General features: G+C 58.8%; 1 protein-coding gene across 1 annotated transcript in view; it reads left to right on the top strand.

Moving 5' to 3' along the window:
• The window catches only part of NPLOC4 (NPL4 homolog, ubiquitin recognition factor), a 37,434-nt gene that overhangs the window by 2,869 nt on the left and 14,740 nt on the right, over nt 1-19,825 (top strand). Inside the window, exons 3-11 of the mRNA XM_090257888.1 lie at nt 5,127-5,239; nt 9,358-9,528; nt 10,876-10,924; nt 11,610-11,704; nt 13,600-13,723; nt 14,546-14,725; nt 16,976-17,062; nt 18,755-18,826; nt 19,554-19,680. Of these exons, the coding sequence (XP_090114014.1) occupies nt 5,127-5,239; nt 9,358-9,528; nt 10,876-10,924; nt 11,610-11,704; nt 13,600-13,723; nt 14,546-14,725; nt 16,976-17,062; nt 18,755-18,826; nt 19,554-19,680 (1,018 nt within the window). The remainder of the gene's footprint in view (nt 1-5,126; nt 5,240-9,357; nt 9,529-10,875; nt 10,925-11,609; nt 11,705-13,599; nt 13,724-14,545; nt 14,726-16,975; nt 17,063-18,754; nt 18,827-19,553; nt 19,681-19,825) is intronic.

The raw sequence follows: 19,825 nt of genomic DNA, 5'->3' as shown, positions 1-19,825 counted from the left end.
TGTCGCCTGCTTAGGGGAACACAGACAGGCCTGCGGCCCCTGGAAGGGTTTGGTGGTGGGAGGTCTGGTCTGCTTCTGATTGCTGACCGACCATCCTCAGTGCCGCGGCCAGTGCTCGGGCAAACGGTGGGACTGCTTGGAAACGAACACTCGTTACTCTGAACAGTTTTCCCTCACGTGTACATGCTTCCCTGATTATGAAACTGATACGGTTCAGTTATAAAAGGCCCGGACAATACAGAAAAGTATAAAGAAGCAAATAGGAATCACTTGAAAGTCTACCACTGAGCAATAACTATTAACATAGCATGCCTGCACATGTGCATGTGTGCTTGCATACACACATGCACAGCCTGACATCCACATGTTCACATACATGTACTGAGATGGGATTGTATTGTGTTACCACTATATTTCATCAAATGTAAGCTATTATTGAATTTAAGGGGAAACATTAATATACTACTAAGGATGAAAAATGCTGTTAGGCCTACTTTTCCTTGCCATTTAGATTTTTGTTTTGTATCTAAACTGTTTTAGGCTTACTTGGAAATTATTTTAATCACATATGACTCTTATGCATACACAGGAAGGAAAATTGTAGTGCAGTTAATTGGGTAGGACCCACTGTGACATCACATTCAGAGCCGGGCCCTCCTGAGCCGCTCTGGCCCAGCTGTCCAGTCCGCGTCCGACTGTGGAGGGCCGTCTGTGCTGCCCGTCGGCGCGCCCACCGCCTCCGCCTGCCCTGCGAGTCCTCACTTGCCCCAGCCGGCTCGGCCGCCGAGAGCCCTCTTCCTTCCTTGACTGGTGATGGAATGGCTTGTTTGATAGGCATGTTGGGGTTACGGGGGTCCAGCTAGGCACCTGGGGGCAGGTTACACAAGCCAGGCGGTGGCTCCGTATGTCAGCCCTGCTGCCCTGCAGGCAAGCGCAGTCAGGCGCAGTTGCGGGTACGATGCTCCTGTTCTCAGGATGTGAGCCTCGTTACACGACAGGCTGTAACCTGCTCTTCTTCACGTGACAGCATGTTACAGACATGGTTCTGTGTAAGTGTAGATTGACATCTTTTTAAAAATTGTCTTAAAAAATAACATGAAACCTTTCATGTAAACCATTAAAAATTTTTTTTAATTAATTTATTTTTAGAGAAGGGAAGAGAGGGACGAAGTGGGAGAGAAACATCGATGTGTGGTTGCCTCTTGTGCACCCCCACTGGGGACCCAGTCCACAACCTAGACAGGTGCCCTGACTGGGAATCGAACCGGTGACCTTTCAGTTCTCAGGCCAGCACTCAGTCCACTGAGCCCCACCAGCCTGGGCTAAGCCATTTTTAAGCGCACAGGTCAGTAGCATTAAGTACATTCCCGTTGAGGCACCATCACCATCGCCCGTCTCCAGGACTTCTCATTTTGCAGAACTGGAACTGTCCTCGTTAAACAGTAATTCCACCCCCCGCCCCCCAGCCCAGCGCCTGGTAACCGCCATCCTGCTCTGTTTCTCCTTGAGTCTCACTGCTCCAGGCAGCTCGTGTGAGTAGGAGTGCGCTCATTTTTAATAATAATTGGGCTGTATGTATGTGCCCTCTGAGGGGGCTTTGAACACACTGTCCTCATCAGCTTGCCTGAGAAGTGTGTGTCATCCACCGAACACTGCTGGCTGCAGCTGGCTGTCCCCACGCTCTGTGGCCTTGACCCTGGTGTAATAGGTGGTATCGTGCCCTGTAGGGAAATTGATGTCTGTGAGCATGACTCGTGTGCGTGGCCTCACAGACGCGTAACCTCGTTGATGCCTTTGCGACCATCTGAGGCTTCCCGATTGTGTTCCCTCTGAGTCAGGAGACAGAACTGGGCGGGCTCCTAGCTGTCCCCTCGCCGGTGCCCTGCCTGCCTTTGGCTGCTCCCCCAAAGCAGCCCTTGTGAGTTGCCCCAGGTCCGTGTCCTCGTGGGCAGTTCGCGGTCCTGTCTTCATTGCCCTCTCGGCAGCATGTGGCCCAGTCCCATCTCCTTCTAATACTTGGAAACTTGTTTAACCATGAAAGAGAAGGCCCACTAAGAAACGCTTGAAAAGCAGGGACAGCCAACCGACTGTGCAGCAGAGGCCCCGGGCGCCGCAGGGCGGTGCCCGTGCTGGGGCCTGTGGCGGCGGCTGCCCCTGGGTCACCGTCGGCGCGTCCCTAAAGCCCGGCTTCAGCTTTGCTGCTCCTGCATTTAACTGCCACGGGCCCTGCCGCGCCCTCTGTTGTTGCCCCCACAGCGGCGTCTCGTCGCTGCGTGTTGTCCTCGGTCCCGGTTTCCTCAGGCTCACGCTGCCCCAGTGACCCGGGCGCGGGTGTCATTGCGCGGGCTTTGCCCGTGCGCCTGTGAGGCGCTGCTGAGACTTTGTGGACATGCCAGTGTCTGTGGGGCGTTTCCGTGTCTGCAGACAGAGCGTGGGGCCCGGAGGCAGCCCCGGCGCGGGCGTCTGGGCGGGACGGGCGCCCCCTCGCTGACAGCTGGCAGTCCCTTGTCCCTGGGAAACGCAGGGTTTGGCAGTTTCAGGGGAGGGTCAAGTTAAAGCCGTGGTCTTTAGTCTTCAGTCCTGATTTCTCTGCACTTGGGAGCACAGGTCTCCTGGTGGCTTGTTCCGTGACTGCCACTCTGAGCTTTGGGAGAGTCACAGTGTTAAACGTTTACTGTAGCACGTCTGACGGAAGATCTTAACTTTGTCTTAAAGATGATTTCTTACCACTTTTAGAATTTCAGAACAACAGGTTGATATGGAGTTAGTTTAAATTTGTTTTTTAAAAATGGGTAGAAAGTGGGTTAGTACACAGTTAATGATGAAGTCACCTCTTTTTGTACAGCCAGGAAAGGCGGGGCTCTATCAGTGACTGCCTGTTAGGGGCTGCCTCGATCGCAGGTGAGAGGAAACAGGTAGAGGGGGGCGGGCGCTGCGGGGAGTCTGTCAGGCTCGGGGGCGCCACTCTGGCCCCGCCCCGTCCTGTGGCGGCGTCTGCGTGGCTCCGCGCTGTGGACTGTAGCGCTCTTCCTGACTTCTGCCTCACATGTTTCTTCCAGTGTTTCCTTTTCCTTTTTCTTTGTTAAAGATTCTACTTACTCATTTTCAGAGAGAGGCAAGGGAGGGAGAGAGAGGGGGAGAGGCACCAGCTGCCGCCGTCCCCTTCAGCCCGAGTGGCGTCCACGCGCGGGGGCAGCAGCGAGGCCTGGGCGCAGCGCCCCGTGCTCGGCCGCCAGGTCGTTTCTGTCCCGCCCCTGCGTGGGGGGTGTTTCACCCGGCGCAGTTCTGAGCTGACAGATTTTGTCGGCCGGCCGGCCCCGGCACTTTAAAAGTGTCATTCCGTTGTCTTCTGGGCCCCATGTCACTTGGTCCAGGGGGGCAACCACCGCGTGCCGAGGGACAGGTTTCCCGGACTCTCCTTGGGTTTGCGAGCTCCCTGGGCTTGTCACTCTGTGTTTGCTCCGGGTCTCACGCTCTCAGCCGCCCTCCCACGTTTCCCAGCCCTCCTCCTGCTCTCTTCTGAGAGCCCGTGGCCCCGGTCCCTGGGCTTCCTTGGGCTCTTCGCTTTTCTGTCCGGTCTCTGCACTCGGGCTGCGTCGTTTCTGTTGCCCGTCTTTGGGTTACTCGCCCCCTGTCACCTCCCTTCTGCGAACCAGCGCAGCCAGTAACCCCAACTTCAGTTACTGCTCCGCCGTGGGATTGCCCTGGGACTTCAGCCCGTCTGCCGAGACCCCCACCTCTTCGTGTGCTTAACTTGGCTCCGAGGGCCCCCAGGTGTCTAATGCTCGGCCCATCGGCTGGCCCCCGACCCAAGTACCAGCTGCCTGCCTGACACCGTTGCTGGGAGGCCTGGGGGCCCCTCAGGCTGCAGCATCGAATGGAAGACCGGGTTTCCTCCGGCCTCTTCCCTCAGCCTCTCAGGGCTTCCTTGCAGGTGTCGCTTGAGAGCAGACGTCCACCCAGTTCTCAGGCTGGAACCTGAGCCCCACCGGGTGCCCTTCCTGTCCCTCCCTCTGCCCCTCGTGCTGCCTCACCTGAGGCCGCCTCCCCGAGCTGGGCACCAGGCTGTCCTGCTCCCTCTGCCCCCTGCAGCCATGCTGGGGAGAACCAGGGGAGGGGCCTCGGCACCCCCAGCCCGCGGCCCCCAGGCCTTCCCTGGGCTCCGGGGCAGGGATGCAGGTGCCTGTCAGCCCCTGCGTCCCGTGCGCCTCACGCTCCTGTCTCCCTCACCAGCTGTGCCCTGTCCCGCTGCCCTCCTGCCTGCCAGGCTCGGGCCTCCCCGGCCTCTCTCCAGCCCATCCTGCCTCTGGCCTGCGTGCATGGTCCTCCTGCTTGCATCGCTTGCCCAGGTTGGCAAGTGGCACGCAGTGGGCCCACTCTCCTTCAGGCCGCTGCCCCCACGGGCTCCTCGGAGGGGCCTTGTGCGCTGGCCCGCCCGGGGCTCTTCTCGGTGGCTCCATCCTCCTCGTCGCAGGGGTCCTCCCTGGCAGGAGCCTTGTCTGTTTCACTCCCGGCTGTGAGCCAAGTGGGACGCAGGACTGCTCCCTGGGCATCAGGGGCACACGTGCGCGTGCCAGCGCCCGGCCCAGTGGGGGCTCATTACTGGGTCACAGGCACCTTCCGGCGCGTCGACGCTCCCTGTTCCTGTCGCGCCTCAGACTGGAATGGGGGTTCCCAGTTGACTTTGAAGGTAGAAATTAAACTTTCCAGACATGGCCGTGACTCTTGCTCGCTTCACACTCGTGACTGTGTCGCTCAGTCTTGGTGTTGACACAAAGCTCTGTTCCTTTCTGGCCACGTCCCTTGTGTTGCTAGACACCTGGGTGAGCAGCCCTGACCGCCTCACTGAGAGCGTCACAGGGCAGTGCTGGGTAACGAGGGGTCGCTTCTGAGCTGAGTGACCGTTCTAGTGACGTCTCAGCAGTGCTGCTGAAGTGTTTGGTTCAGGCTTAGTATTAGGGGAATGTTGGGTACATGGCGTTAGGGCGGCCAGGGCCGTGGGCCGTGAGGGAGAGAAGCGCAGAGTCGAGTTTCTCTCCACTCCCCAAGAGCGGAGACGGGCGTGGTGTGGGGAGATACCCGCCCAAATGTTTTATTAAATCTCTGTTGTTTGGGGTTTGTTTCAGGTCGCGAAGGAGTTTGGCTTCCAGAACAACGGTTTCTCGGTTTACATCAATAGAAACAAGACAGGGGAGATAACAGCGTCATCCAACAAGTCCCTCACCCTGCTCAAGATCAAGTGAGTGCCACTGGGGAGGGGGCGGGGGGAGGCGATGGGGGTGCCAGCCGTGCACGGAGGCCGCTCCACTCGAGCCTGGGCCCCTGGGGCCGCTCCTGGTCAGTGCTCCTCACCGGCCACACGCAGGTGGCCGTCGTTTTGCCAAGCAGTCGGCAGCCACACTGACCGGTTCCTGCTGAGCTGGTCTGATTGACTCGCAGAGCCCGGGGGGGCGTGACACTGCGGAGGAGGTGTGGTGCGGTCGTGGGCCGAGTGCGCAGCGGCCCCCACAGCCACTGCTCTGCAGGGAGGGGCCGCCGGGCGGTGGCTGCGTTTCCTGCTGGCGAGGCCCCCTTAGTGCCCCGGAGCTGATCGGTTCCAGGTGCACATACAAGACTGGCTGCAGCTGCCACTGCCTTCGCAGTGGACGTGCCCTCTCCCTCCCGGGGCAGCGCCGAGACGGGCGCCGTGGCCTGTGGGGCCGGGAGCAGTCGCCGTCAGCCCTTTCCGGAGGGAAGCGTGCCGGCTCCCGGCGGGACTGTCGGGCAACCCCGCTCATGGACTGGGGGCAGGGCCCCCCCACGGGTTCAGTTCCTGTGAGTGGCTCCCGGCCGGCCGGGCTGCGGGCAGTGGGGCTGGGCTCTGCTGGAAGCTGACCGTGTGCCCGCTGACCACTTGGAGTAACAGGCCGTTAGGGCGTTCGTGTGATCGTTTCAGGCGCACAGACCCGACTGTCGAGGAGAAACAGTGCCGTTCCAGGACCCTCGGCCCTGCAGCAGCTGCCTGGTGGGCACGTGCTGGCCGATAAAGCTCTTGTGGGGTGTGTCCGCCTCCAGGGGGCAAGGTCCTCTCCTCTCAGCTCAGGAAGGGTTTCTGCCTCTCGGGTCCCCTCTTGGGAGTGTCCCGTGGGTGCGTTTGGGTCCTCTCTGCGGCACCCACTGGCTGCGAGCCTAGGGAAGCCCCTTAACCTCCCTGGGCCTCACCTGTCTTGTCTGCCAGGGCCAGCCTCACCCTCCCGCGGTGACACTTGGCGCGCAGTCTGAGTTTTCCTGGAGTGGATCTTTCTGACGATGGTGTGACCGACCAGCCCGAACCTGAGACTGTGCGCGCTCGCTGCCGACTCGTCTGCGTCTGGTGGCCTCTTCCTTTTTAGCTTCAGAAATTGACTTTAAAGAGAGAAGGGGGGACAGGAATGTCGGTTTGCTGCTCTAGTCATTGATGCATTCGTTCATCACTTCCTGTGTGTGCCCTGATGGGAGCTTGAACCTGCAACCTTGGTGCATCGGGATGACACTCTAACCAACAGAGCCACCCAGTGCCTTGCCTGACTGTCCCACCTTGTCCTGACCCTCAGAGGTCTCTGTCAATCTTTTCCACGGGCTTTTGGCTTCTGTCGTTTATTGTAGATGACAGTTCTTCCCTCTGGCTGCTTTCAAGGCCTCCGTCTGCCTGGGGTCCTGCGGTTTCCTTTCAGCTGACCAGGTGTGGGCTCCCGGCTTGTCGCTGGTTTAGTCCCACCTGATGGAGGTCATGCTTTGTGTCTGCAGCTCAGGTCCGGAGAATTTGTGGTTGTTACCTCTTCAAATAGTACCCTCCCTATGCTCTTTTATTTCAGTGATTACATTTTCTACTTTTAAACTGTGTTTGATTGCTTTTCAAACCTGCGTGTGAGCTTCATGTGCGGGCCCACGGCCTCCAGGTTCTTGGCGGCCCTGCTCTGCTGTCCCACTGGCCCCTGGGCTTCCTGTGAAGACGCCTGCTCTCTGGGCTCTGCCGGGCCTGTCCCACCCAGGACGCTCCCTTGTGGTGTTCGGAGGCCAGAGGCCCGCCTCCCCTGTGACAGTCAGGGTACATGAGGGGACCTGGCACCCTCTGTCACGGTGTGTGGCTCGGACGTGTTGTGTGGATGAGGGGTGTGTTCAGAGCCTGGCCCCTGGCCCTCCGCATCCCAGAACCCCCCCCCCCCCCCCCCATTGCATAGCCTCTCGTTGCCACCACATCCGTTTCCCATCTGATGTTCCACGGGTCGGTTTGCATCCTGTCGTGGTCCCACGTCTGATGCCCTTGGCTGTCTGCATCTGGTCAGTGTTGGCTGCCTGCTCTTGCTCCTGGGGGCGTGCTGCTTCTGTACGTTTGGCGACCTTTCCTGAGAGCTTGTATTTGACCAGCTGGGTCTGGGGGAGTCCCGAAGGGCCCTGGTTGGTGGCTTTTCTGCTGAGAGGGCATGCCTTTGCTCTGTTGACACGAGGGACTGGGGGGGGGGGGGCAGACGGTTTCTGGAGGATGGCTTCTGTCTTCCTGAACCAAGGAGCACCAGGAGGCAGAGCTGACCCGTGGTTACAGACGCACAGGTGACTTCCGTCCTACAGCACAGGCGGCGGCGGACAGGGCTCCTGCTTGGACTTGCTGCGCTGTGAGGCGGCCTCAGATGGCCAGCTCTGCGTCGGTGCGGGCCCCGCAGCCTGCTCTGTGCGGACCGGCCCGGGCCTGTCCGGCTGCCCTGGGACAGTGCGGGCCTCCAGGGGCAGCGCAGAGCTGGCTCTGCTCCTCCTGTTGGAGCTCCTGCCGGCTTTGTGGGCTCTCGGGGAGTCCTCGCTGCCTTCAGTGCTCAGCGGTGCATCGTAGAGAACGTTTGTTAAAGCTGACGTGGCAGCCAGGTGCGGCGCCGTGTCCCTCAGCTGAGGGACTTAGGGACATCCTATCTCCGCCACACACAGTCGCTCCGATCACAGTTTGGCAGTTTTATCTTCCCAGAATGACGGGAGGGAAAAGGGGGAAACACATGTCCCGGGCGTGGCAGCCCAGCTTCCAAGGCACCAGGTGGCAGCAGTTAAACGCGCCCCGCGGTGGCGCTGCAGCCCTTCCCCACTGGCCCAGGGGCTGCGCTGCTGTCGGGGTGTGTTTAGCCTCAGGCTGGAGAATTTGGCTGGGAATCCTGTGGCGTCTGATCAAGGGAGGAACATAATTTACATTGGAAGTGATAGAAAACCAAACATTGCCATTTGAAAAGCGAATTCTGGCAGCGTTTTTTGAAAGCAGCACTTCAGCAGCTTTAAAAACAAACCCTTTAGTCCAACAGGGCGGCATCGCCAGGAGGAAACCCGCGGCTGCCGGCCTGGGGCGGTTCCTCCCGCGCCCGCAGAAGGAGTCCTGGGAGGGCGGCTGCACGGGCCGTCACGCCCGGCAGAGCTGGCAACTAGACAGGACCGTGTTCAGATGGGTTCTGTGAGGTGGTGCTGCCTGAGACGCGCGCGTGTAACAGTGTTTCTTTGGGAGGCTCACTTTTGCCCGGCAGTGACGTACGTGTGCACGTGTGGGGTGGGCGGGGACATAGACAAAGAAGTGGAAGGATGTGTTGGAAGCTGATAGAAAGCCGGAGCTGACCAGGGGCTGAGGGGTGGATGGAGAGCCAAGTGTGGAGTGCGAGGGGGGCTGCCCACACGCCCGGCCAGTGCTGTGACCACATCTGGCCCCGAACCAAGGGCCTGGCCTGCCTGCTCCGCTTACACGCAGGCACTTCTTAGTAAAGACGCAGATGGGACCAGCCGCAGGTCAGAACCAGCGTCCTCAGTCCGTGGCTGGGAATTGCTCCACGGCCATGAAGGGCCCATGGCGTTAATCCACGCCAGCTTCGGTCAGGCCCGCGCCCCTGACCCCCGCGTTTCCAGGGTCGGCTGCATGCTTGTCTGTGTGAAGCCAGACAGGCATGCTGTGTGTGTCGTCCACACGGAAACACTCGTCAACGGAAGTGCAGTTCCAGACCCTGCTGCTGGCCTGCGTGGAGCTGAGAAGCAGAGCAGAGATGTGGGAAGAGGATTCTGATTTCTTTGAGAGAGAGAGGGGAAGGGGGATAGAAAGAGAGAAACATTGACCTGTTGCCTCTCACGTGCCCCCAACGGGGAACCTGGCCCACAACTGGGAATGAAACCGGCGCCCTTTGGTTCGCAGGCCGGTGCTCAGTCACCGAGCCCACCAGCCAGGGCCGGTTCTGGTTTCTCACAAGTGGGAACCTCGTTCCTCAGGCTTCCAGGGTGGTCGGTGTTCGCTGTTTGCAGATGTCAGAGACTCATCCGAGGGACTCTCTGCCACTCAGGTCCTGGAAGGAAGGTGGGCCTCGACTGATGTTTGCCGTTTGACAGGCATGGCGATTTGGTGTTCCTGTTTCCCTCGAGCCTTGCCGGGTCCTCGTCGGAAATGGAGACGTCTGCCCCGGGGAAGGCCTGCGGCGCCCCTCACGTGGTGGAGGATGAGATCGACCAGTACCTGAGCAGACAGGACGGGAAGATCTACCGGAGCCGTGACCCGCAGCTGTGAGTGTCGGTGGAGCGCCCGCTGTGGGGATCTGGGGTTAGGCCCTGTCTTCTAAGAGTCACTTCGTTATTTGTGACCTTTTATCATCGTGTGACTCCTGAGTGTGTGCCCTGTGGCAGAGGGGGCTTTAGAAAATGTGGCGAGCGGGGAGGGGGGGGGCGCGGGCATGATGCTCGGGCGCCTGCTCGTGCACGGTGCTTGTCCCCGTCACCTCATGTAATGATGGGGCAGCAGGTCCAGCATCACACACACGGACTTGCTCCCCATCCTTCCAGTGGGCACCTCCGTCGCTGAAGGTGGCCCATCGAACGCTCGATTTTCACCTGGGCCAGTTTGAACACTGAGGGCGGAGTGCTTTGCTTTAGACTTCCGCAGGCCCTTTCAGGGAAAGCAGTTAGAAATACCTGAGTTTACACTCAGGTACAGAGCTCTCTGAGGGAAGGTCGTCGGTCTCAGCGAGTCTCAGTAGCGGCGTCACCCCCTGCGCATGGTGGTGCTGACACCAAGGCCCTGGGCTCCTGACGCTGCCTGCGAGCCGCCTCGGTTTTGGCTCAGTTGCCCAGGGCGTGCTCAGCTGCTGTCAGCACGGAGCCACCTTGGAGCCAGAGCCATCAGCCTGCACGCCTCTGCCGTGGGCGTTTCCTCCCGGTGGCCAGTGCCGGTTGCCCCAACTGTGCCTTTGAGGCTTCATTAGCGACCTTGTGGAGGGTGCGCCTGTGTGTGTGTGAGCACACTGACCTGTCATCGGAGCTGCAGAGCCTGCTTGTGAGGAGAGACCCGCCATCTCCGCTCTGGACGGGAGAGGTCCTGGGCGTCCAGGAGCCCGACCCCATTTAGAAAGGGTTCTGAGTGAGCCCAGAGGCACCACTAGGCCTTCCACCAGCTGGTCAACACCCTGGGCGCCGGCACACTCCCCTGGCGGGCACGTGCACATGGCTTCCGGGGTCTCTCTGACTGAAGTGGCACCCCTCTGAGCCAGGCACCCTTTCTGTGCTGTTTTCCAGAACAGGTGGCATGGGTGTTTCCCAAATCAGGGTGCTTGGCACCTCCAGGACCGTCTCTCTTAGCATTTGCTGAACTCTTTTACTTAAATGACTTTAAATCCTCACTTTTCTTTGTGGTTAGCATCATTGTAAGTTGTTACTAGCCATGAAATCACAGGCTTGAATGTGTTGGTCGGTTTTTTCTCGTACACGTTCAAGTGAACTGACGTAGTGACAGCACTCACCACGTCCCATTTAAGGCGCCTGCATTGAGTGTGACGTGCAGCGTAAGCCAGGCACCGGGAGGCGGCCGTGGGATCGGGTGTGCTGACGGCTGTGCTTTTCTGCCCATGCCCTTTTCAGGTGCCGCCACGGCCCGCTGGGGAAGTGCGTGCACTGCGTTCCTCTGGAGGTGAGTCTGGGGTGAGTCCCTGCTTCCCAGCCTCGCTGCGCACGCCCTCAGGTCCCGCACTGGGCTGTCCGGGGAGGAGGCTCGCCTCCTCGGGCCCTGGGCCTGCGGTCCCTCTAGCAGGCCTGTGTAGATGGCCGCGCCCTCCGGGGCGGCTCAGGAGGGGCTCAGGCGTTGGCGTTGCAGTGAGAGGGGCCGTGGTTATGGTGCGCCCCCCTGGGCAGCGTTTCAGAGCCTGATGCAGGGCTGGGCCTGGCGGTGCCGTGCTTGCCGTCGTTTTGGGTTATTTCGCCCTGAGTCTCACGTCCCTGCCTCACGTGTCTGGGGAGACGGAGAGCCGCCGTGATGGCGCTGGCTGGTGACGGGTGAGCACTGGGCTGACGGCAGAAGGCCAGCCCCGGTCTCTGTGGCGCTCTCTGCCCTCTCCCTGTGACTTGGGTTGTGCAGAATTGTCCCAGTGTTACTTGACCGAGAGCGTTTTATGTGTAATAGAGACTCATTTCCCATCTGCTTCCTGAAAAGATAGCTGGCACCCCGAGAAGAGGTTGGCCCTGGCCTAGAGGGGCCGTGAGAGCCAGCCTTGCTCGCCCACATCGCGGCCCCCGAGGGCCTGGCCTCCCTGCGCCCGGGAGCTGGGCGGTGGCCCTGCCGTCTGTGTCAGCGTGTGACCGTCTGCCTGTGTCCGCAGCCGTTCGACGAGGACTACCTCAACCACCTGGAGCCGCCCGTGAAGCACATGTCCTTCCACGCCTACATCCGGAAGCTGACTGGGGGGGCCGACAAGTGAGTGACCTGGGTGCACGCAGCGCGCAGGGTGCTGTGCGTGGGAGGGTGTCGCTGAAGGCACTGGGCGTAGAAACGAGAAGCGGAGATTGGGTCTGGGCCCAAAGCGCTGGAGATAGTGGGCTGCTGATTGTGGAAGAGAGACAGGTGGGTGGAAACTGGCTCCCTGCTGTCGTCATGGTCCCCAGAGGTGCCAGGCCGGCAACGGCCACGTGGAGCTGCCGGGAGTGGGGGTGTGGTCGTGTGTGTTGTCTGTGCTTTTCCTCTGCGTTTGGGAAAACAGCCCCACTGACAGTCATGGTGGACAGCCTCCATCAGCCCCTCGCCCAGGGCCGGGTGGGACTGGGGTGGTGGCCCTGCCATGCGCTGGCCATCTGCAGGCTCAGCCAGGCGGGGACAGCGGGGCAGCTCTTTACGCTAGAGTGCAGGCCGTGACGGTGGCCAGGGACAGCGGACTTGGACCATTCTGGTTTTTTAACCACGTCACATGCTTGCCTGTGTGACCCCTTCTGGCGGCGCGTTCCCCTTACCAGGGAGGGACGGGCTTCACCCTGCGATTCTGATTCCTGCCGGTGCACCCAGAGGTGATGGCTGAGCCACACCAGCCACCTTGGGTGAAGAGTGTCGTGTCGGCCTGATTGTAGTTCTTTGACAGCCCGCTGGCACCCCAAAATGACTTTTAGAAAAACTTAGACCAGGAGGAAAAGATCCCACCACAAATTCATTCTTGCCTGTCAGTGGGGTAAGCTCTGGAACTTTCTGGACCAGGGGGATGACTGTCAGCCTTTCTTCAGTCTGGGTCAGGGACCATGGTCTCTGCGGGGGCACATTTACAGCTGCCACTGCCACGCGAACAGACGTGGTGGCTGCCCTTGCTCCCATACACCATTGGAACAGCACGCCATGGCGTGTGACGGTAGATGGCGCGTGTGGACTGTTCTGTGAGCAGGGACCTGGCGGGGGGCTCATCCCTGTGCGCAGGAGCCGCTCTTCTAGCCGCACACCTCGCATCAGCCAGACGCACAGGGAGGCTGCCTTGCTGTGTGTCCTCGTCAGCTGTTTCCTAGGAATAGAATCCTTTCAAGACACCCACGTATCAGACTCACAGTGAGAGGGTTGCTGGTTAGCTAAAAATACTAAGAAGCGCTGCATTTCCCTTCCGGGACACAGGTTAGATAATAGGTATTCATCAGTATTCATCTTTAAAAAATTGTTTTTATTTACTCGAGAGAGGGGAAGGGAGGGAGAGATGCACCACTGCGTGAGAGAGGGACTGTATTGATTGGCTGCCTCTCGTACGCTCCCCGACCTGGGACGACCCTGCAACCCAGGCCTGTGCCCTGACCGGGAATCTGACGGGCGATCTTTTGGTGAGCAGGCTGGCACTCAATCCACTGAGCCACACCAGCCAGGGCTAAAAAACTTTATCTTAAAGATTTTATTTTATTCTTTTAGAGAGAGAGGAGGGGAGGGAGAAAGAGAGGGAGAGAAATAGCAACGGGGTGCCTCTCGCATGCACCCCAACTGAGGACCTGACCCGCATCCCAGGCCTGTGCTCTGACCTGGAATTGAACCAGCAACCGTTCGCTTTATGGGACGACACCCAGCCCACTGAGCCACACTGGTCAGGGCCCAACAGGGTTCTTGGAAATCGTTGTGAGTGTTAGTGATAGTGGAGATTACAGTGGTTTTATAGGAACATAGACTCTGGCAGCCTGAGGCTGGAGGGTGGGCAGGGCCCCGTCAGGAGGGCTCAACGGGCTCTCCCTGCTGCTCCCGCCACGCGCTTCACTCCTGGGAACTCTGTTCACAGGTGGGAGACCCTTGAATGTTATTTCCAGTCTTTTGCCACACTTTTCACGTTTTCGTGTCTGATTACGGTGCCTCTTGCCCAGGGGGAAATTTGTGGCCCTGGAGAACATCAGTTGCAAGATTAAATCGGGGTGCGAGGGACACCTGCCGTGGCCTAATGGCATCTGCACCAAGTGCCAGCCCAGCGCCATCACACTGAACAGACAGGTGAGGCGTGACCGTGGCCTTGGAGAGGAGCTGCTGCACACACACTGTGTCACACGGGGCGGGTCTGCAGTCGTTCTGACCGATGGGCGGAACCTCGTGTGGGTCCTGTGCTGAAGACGGGCTTCTGCGAGGTACCCAGCTTTTGCAAGCAGGATGGGGCTTCCGTGTTCTGTTCGTCAGCCAGTGTGGAGGCGGAGTCTTCCTGGTGACTCTGAGAGGCCCAGTGCCTGTGACCTTGGCTTGTAAGAAACTGTGTCTCTGGGCACTTGTGCAGCCCCATCCACGTCAGGCTCAGAGGGGGCTGATCTGAAGCGGGAGGGAGCCAGCCAGGGGAACAGCTTTGGGCTGTTCTGGCCTCTCCCGCTCCGTGGCCCAGCCCTGGTGCCCTGCCCCTGCCCCCCTGCGTGGGCTCCTCAGAGAATTCGTGCCTCCTCAGCTGTGGAGAACCTTCCTCCTTGTCTCTCCTTCCCTCTGTCTGTCATTCTTTTTGAGAACTATTCTTCTAGAGCTTTCGAAAATCTCCATTTTAGGTGAAATTTTGGTAAGATTAAATTGTTTTAGAAGATTTTATTTATTCATTTTTAGAGAGAGGGGAAGGGAGGGAGAAAGAGGAGCATGGCTCGCAACCCTGTACCCTGACTGGAAATCGAACTGGTGATCCTTTGGTTCACAGGCCGGCGCTCAGTCCAGTGAGCCACGCCAGCCAGGGCTGGTTTTACCTGTGTGGTTTGATTAGCCAGCATCACCCCAATAGGTTGAGTGTGGCAAAAGCTACTTATTTTTCACGGATGCTTTCACTGAGTCCGTTGTTGTTACCTCCAGAAATACAGGCACGTGGACAACATCATGTTTGAGAACCACACGGTGGCTGACCGCTTCCTCGACTTCTGGAGGAAGACGGGGAACCAGCACGTCGGGTATCTGTACGGCCGGTACACCGAGCACAAGGACATCCCGCTGGGCATCAGGGCCGAAGTGGCCGCCATCTACGAACCCCCCCAGGTGGGTCTGCTGGGCGATGGTCTCGGCCTTCCTCTGCTGTGAAGGCGTGTGTGCGCTTTTCTGGCGCAGCTCCTCTGTTCTCCGCACACACACACACACGTGCATGGTGTGTGTTTTCTGAATCACGGGGAGTCAGATCGTGGCCCCACATATTTCAGTGTGTTCCCAAAGAAAGAGGATATTCTTTTATGCAACAAGTACATTTAACAACTTCAGTGACTTGAACGTTGGTGCAGTGTATTTATCTAATCTAATCAGCTGCCCCCAAAGGGTCCTACATTGCCCCCCTCTTCTCTGAGGACCTGTGTGCCCCCCCATGCCTGCGTCAGCTCTCCTAGGAGTGGTGGCAGCAGAGGGTCACACAGCCTCTCAGGTCTCCACCCCGTGCCACACATGCAGCTGGGTTGGAGCAGCCACCCTGGGATGCACCTCCCCGCAGGGCCCCGCATCTTACCATGTCTTAAGGTTACTTGGAAGGTCTTCTCTGTATGGCGATGCCACCGACCAGTTACAGTGACGTGCACAACGGGGTTCCAGGCGCTGGCACGCGTGCTGGCACGCAGGAGGTGCTCGCATGTGCAGTGTGCCGCGAGAGGCAACGAGAAGTGAGGTGGATCGAGGGGCGGCCGGAGGGGTGACAGGGCCCAGTGACTGCTATGGCTGAGCTGGCTGCTGGTGTTTGGTGTTCTCTGTAAAACTGGAGACTTTGCTGCATGTTTCAAATTACCGAAAGTTGAAAATGAAGAAAACGCATATTTCCAAAGTGAGACCTATAAATAAGGAATTCCTCTTCGTCCTATTCCTCCTCCCTTTGCAGGTAGCGCCTCCGGTAAAATATGTCTAGTCTAGGCTTCTGACATCTGTGTAACATGAGCAGATGCCCATGGGCCCTGTGGTCCTGCTCCGCACGGCGCCACCCCTGTTCCCGGGACGGGCACTGGAGCTGCAGGCTGTGGCTGCACATAGGTGCTGAGTGCAGGCGTGCCCCTCCCATCGGCATGGGGGGTGTCTACTGAGCTGCAGATGATGGGTTCCCTTAATCGGAGATGCTAGGTGACAGCAGAGACCCCACCAGACTGCGCAGCTTGGGACCCCATCTTTCAGCCCTGTGCGCTCGGACCAGGAGGCCCCTATGGAGGCACAGGTGCCCCGGCTCAGTGTGTGGGGGCCTGGCTCATGGAGAGTCCCCCCACTCCGGTAAGGGGATGATGGAACAAAGAATCGGGAGAGAAACCTTTGGCACCCAGGCTGACGGCACATCGGAGCACCCGGTTTGGGGCTCTGGAGGTTGGCACGCTGACTGTCGCATCCCTCCCGCCCGTCAGGGTTGAAGCTCATGCTGTCACACGTTGCGAAACAAGGTCCTCAGGTCTCCCTGAGTGTGTGATTTGGCCTCTGCTCTGAAGGTGTTAATGGGCTCCAGCAGGCGGTCCCAGCAGCACACAGTTCTTCTGTGGTTTGTCAGACGTGACTAATGGGGATAGACCCAGGTCAGGAGGTCGTTTGGGGTCTGCCACGCTCTCATGTCCTGGGTCTGCGGCGGGGCTGCTGCCTGGCACAGCGCTTGTCATTACGTCCGCGGCCTGCTTTGGCAGTGCAGACTCAAGGTTGCCGTGATCATCGCCCACTGCAGGCAGTCGGGGTCCGGTGGCCACTGAGGCCACCTGTGAACCAGCCAGAGCCTGAGCCCACCTTACTGCCCCAAGCTGGGGGGTTTGACGCCTGCTGGCAGGCTGTGATCCCAGATGCTGCCTTCTCTGCGGATGGCGCGTGCGTCTGGTGCTGTCTCGCAGAGGACCTTGCCTGGGACACTCCGCACTGTCCCTGCCAGAGCTGCACAGATTTCCCCAAGGTGTTTTCTGGGAACTGGTGGTCCCTTGCAGCTCTCACTTGCTTGACCTCACCAGGCCTGGGGAGTGGGAAACCACTACCCCAGGGTGCTCGGGGACCAGCTTCTTCCCCAACAAAGGAGGCGTGAGAGATGTGGAGCGCGCTTTCCTTAGTCCCTTACTGCTACCGTTGCTGTGGAGCTGTGACGTTGTGTCTCCGCGTTTTTGAGTCTTGCCTAGAAGCATGATGCAGCCTGACAAGGGACAAGCCTGAGTGCCCTGGTCTGTGTGTCCCCTGGTAGAACTTTCTGCCCGGTGGAACCCAGTGCTCTGTGTGGCGCTGGGGCCAGAGATGGAGTAGTGGGCTGTGTGCCTGTCTGAGCCCACATGTCTAAATCTTTTCTCCTCTGATGTACAACAGATTGGGACACAGAACAGCCTGGAGCTCCTTGAAGACCCGAAAGCTGAGGTGGTGGATGAGATTGCTGCGAAACTCGGCCTGAGGAAGGTACTGGCCTCGGCGGGGCCTGGGCTCTGTGGGGACATCCAGGCGGGGGTGTGGCCAGGCCTCACCTGGAACTGAGCGCTCAGCTGCACGTGGTCAGGTGCAGGCCGGTGGTTCTGAAGCCTGGCTTGTGTTTGTTGGCTGCCAGTAGCTTTTGTTTTCCTGACTTAAACTAAAATGAGAACATTTCCCTGGGCATAAAGTGAACAGTCCTAGTGCAGGGTGTGTTACGCTAAAGTCTGCCAGTCACACTGCGTGGGAACGGCCTCAAGTGGTGGGGGAAGCAGCGGAGCAAAGCCCTGTCTTCCTGCCTGGGTGGGGACCCCAGGGCCAGCTGTCCTGTTGCCCCGCTGTGGCACGCCCTTTGGAATGAGCTCCTCCCTCGGGTAGCTTTGCCGCCTCCGGCCAGGGCCCATCCAGTGTTCGTGTCCTGCCTGTGGCCTGTGGGCTGGAGCAGGTGTCCCTGCTCTGTCCTCACTGAGTTTCTCCCCTAGAGGTCAGCGTCGGCGCACTCAGGCCATCAGAAGACGACGGGGGAGCACTTCCTTGTTCTCTCCCCTCCTCAGCCAGGTTTCCAGGAACTTGAAAGAGGGTTCTTACACGTACACGTTGAACTCGGAGTTCAGTGTTAGTAGCTGTGCAAGTTTTATCCTTTACTTCCTAATCGTTCAGACCGTGACAGATAAATCCCTCACAGATAGTGGGGAAAGCTGGAGATGTGCTTCCTCACCTCGGGGGTGGGAGAAAAAAGGTCCCTTTGTTCCTGACAGGGAGTTAGCATCTCGATTTAGGGTCATATTTCTGTGTACTAGACGTGTCTCTTGGTACAATTTTTTGGCCTGTACTTGTTATAAACGCGGTGACTGTGACTAAGAGGGAACCTGCAGGTGCCTAAGGCTTCGCTCCGAGCGCTGCTTCCGTGGCCTGTGTGCTTCTCAGGCGGGTTTTGGTTCGGCCTCGTTTGGCGCTCGCTCGCCCTTACCTTTCAGTCTTACTTACCCTCGCCTCGTGGTTTTCGTTCCTCTGGGCATCCCTAAGGAAGACAAAAGTCTCCAGGTCACCCGGTCTGTGTGCAGGAGGTGGGTGTGAAGAGGTCTGTATCGGGGTTGTGCTGGCCAGCGTCCCGGCCCCAGGTCCCTTCTCCAGGGGACAGAGTGCGTGTGCTTGGACCCCAGCCCTGCTCGGGAACCTCAGCCCGGTCCTGGTTCCAGAAGGCTGGGCGGTTCGTGGGCACGGGAGGGCCAGGGGCTGCAGAGCACACGGCACTGCCGCTGTAGCAGGACACGCCAGTGGGTGCCCTGGCGTCGGGCGTCTCGCGTGTCACACGCTGTACCCTCCGGTTCTTCCTGCAGCCTGCGCAGGGTGCGGGAGCGGCGGGGCGCGGTACCCAGGCAGGCACCTTCTGCCCAAGCCATCTCCCGCGGGTCTGTTTCTCTTCCAGCCCCTGGAACCCGGCGCCTCCATGCGCTCCCTCCTGGCAGGGCAGGTGCCGTTGTCGCTGACAGTCTGCTCGTGGTGGTGGCCACGGGGCTCCCTGCACCTGGCACACTGCTGGGCCTGGAGCGGGCTAGCACATCAGTGATACGCTCGTCTGCCTTCCTCTGCAGCCTGGCAGCACCAGGAGGCTCACTGGGCAGAGGCCAGGAAGCACCCCCGATTTCAGGGGCTCAGAAGGTACTCTCCTTTTTTACGCAGGTGGGCTGGATATTTACAGACCTCGTCTCGGAAGACACCCGGAAAGGCACAGTGCGGTACAGTCGGAATAAGGTGAGGGCGGCGCGCTCCGTGCCCTACGGCCGGGCTCCGGGGCCACGGGCTTCTGCAGAGTTCACGCTGCCTTTAAGGACAGGTCTTTCTCAGCACAGAGTTATTGTTAAATTAGGGCCAAACCCACCTGGCCTTTACCGACTGCTTTCTGAGGCCAGCGGTGGGGTGGGCTGCGTAGGGCTTCTGGCCTTACCTAGTTTCCATCTTTTTTTTAATTGAATTAATTGGGGTGATATTCGTTAATAAAATTGTATAGGTTTCAGGGGTACTGTTCTACAGTACATCATCTGTATGTTGTATTGTGTGTTCACACCCCAAGCTAAGTCTCCTTTGCGAGGTTTTTATGTCAGGGTTTGTAATGGCCGGGAACTATAGGCATTGGTTTCACCCTAATTTCTGATATGTTGTAGTTTAGTGGGGTTTTTATTTTTATTTTATTTTTTAAGAATTTATGTATGTATTTTTAGAGAGAGGAGAAGGGAGGGAGAAAGAAAGGGAGAAAAACATCAATGTGTGAGAGATACATTAATTGGTTGCCTTCCTCACGCCCCCAACTGGGGACCTGGCCCACAACACAGGCCTGTGCCCCGACTGGGAATCGAACCGGAGACCCTTTGGTTCGCAGGCTGGTGCTCAGTCCGCTGAGCCCCACCAGCCAGGGTGGTTTAGTTCCTAATGTCCTCTAAAGAAGGAGAGGACGCATGTCCGGACACGACTCTTTCCTCAGGACACATACTTCCTAAGCGCAGAAGAGTGCATCACCGCGGGCGACTTCCAGAACAAGCACCCCAACATCTGCCGGCTCTCCCCAGATGGGCACTTTGGGTCCAAGTTTGTCACCGCAGTGGCTACAGGTACAGCCGGGACCATCGCACTGTAAACGTTACCGGGGGTTCGTATGTCTCGTTCCTCTTTTGATAGCTCTTCATGTTTAACTTCGTGACAGTAGATTTTCTCAGTGGGCCTGGGAGACGTTGGTTCCTCTTTCTGGTTTGTGGC

Source organism: Furipterus horrens, unplaced genomic scaffold (assembly GCF_987537825.1).
Source record: "Furipterus horrens unplaced genomic scaffold, mFurHor1.1.pri manual_scaffold_11, whole genome shotgun sequence".
Classification (NCBI taxonomy): Eukaryota; Metazoa; Chordata; class Mammalia; order Chiroptera; family Furipteridae; genus Furipterus; species Furipterus horrens.
This window is presented reverse-complemented; position numbering and strand designations above follow the sequence as displayed.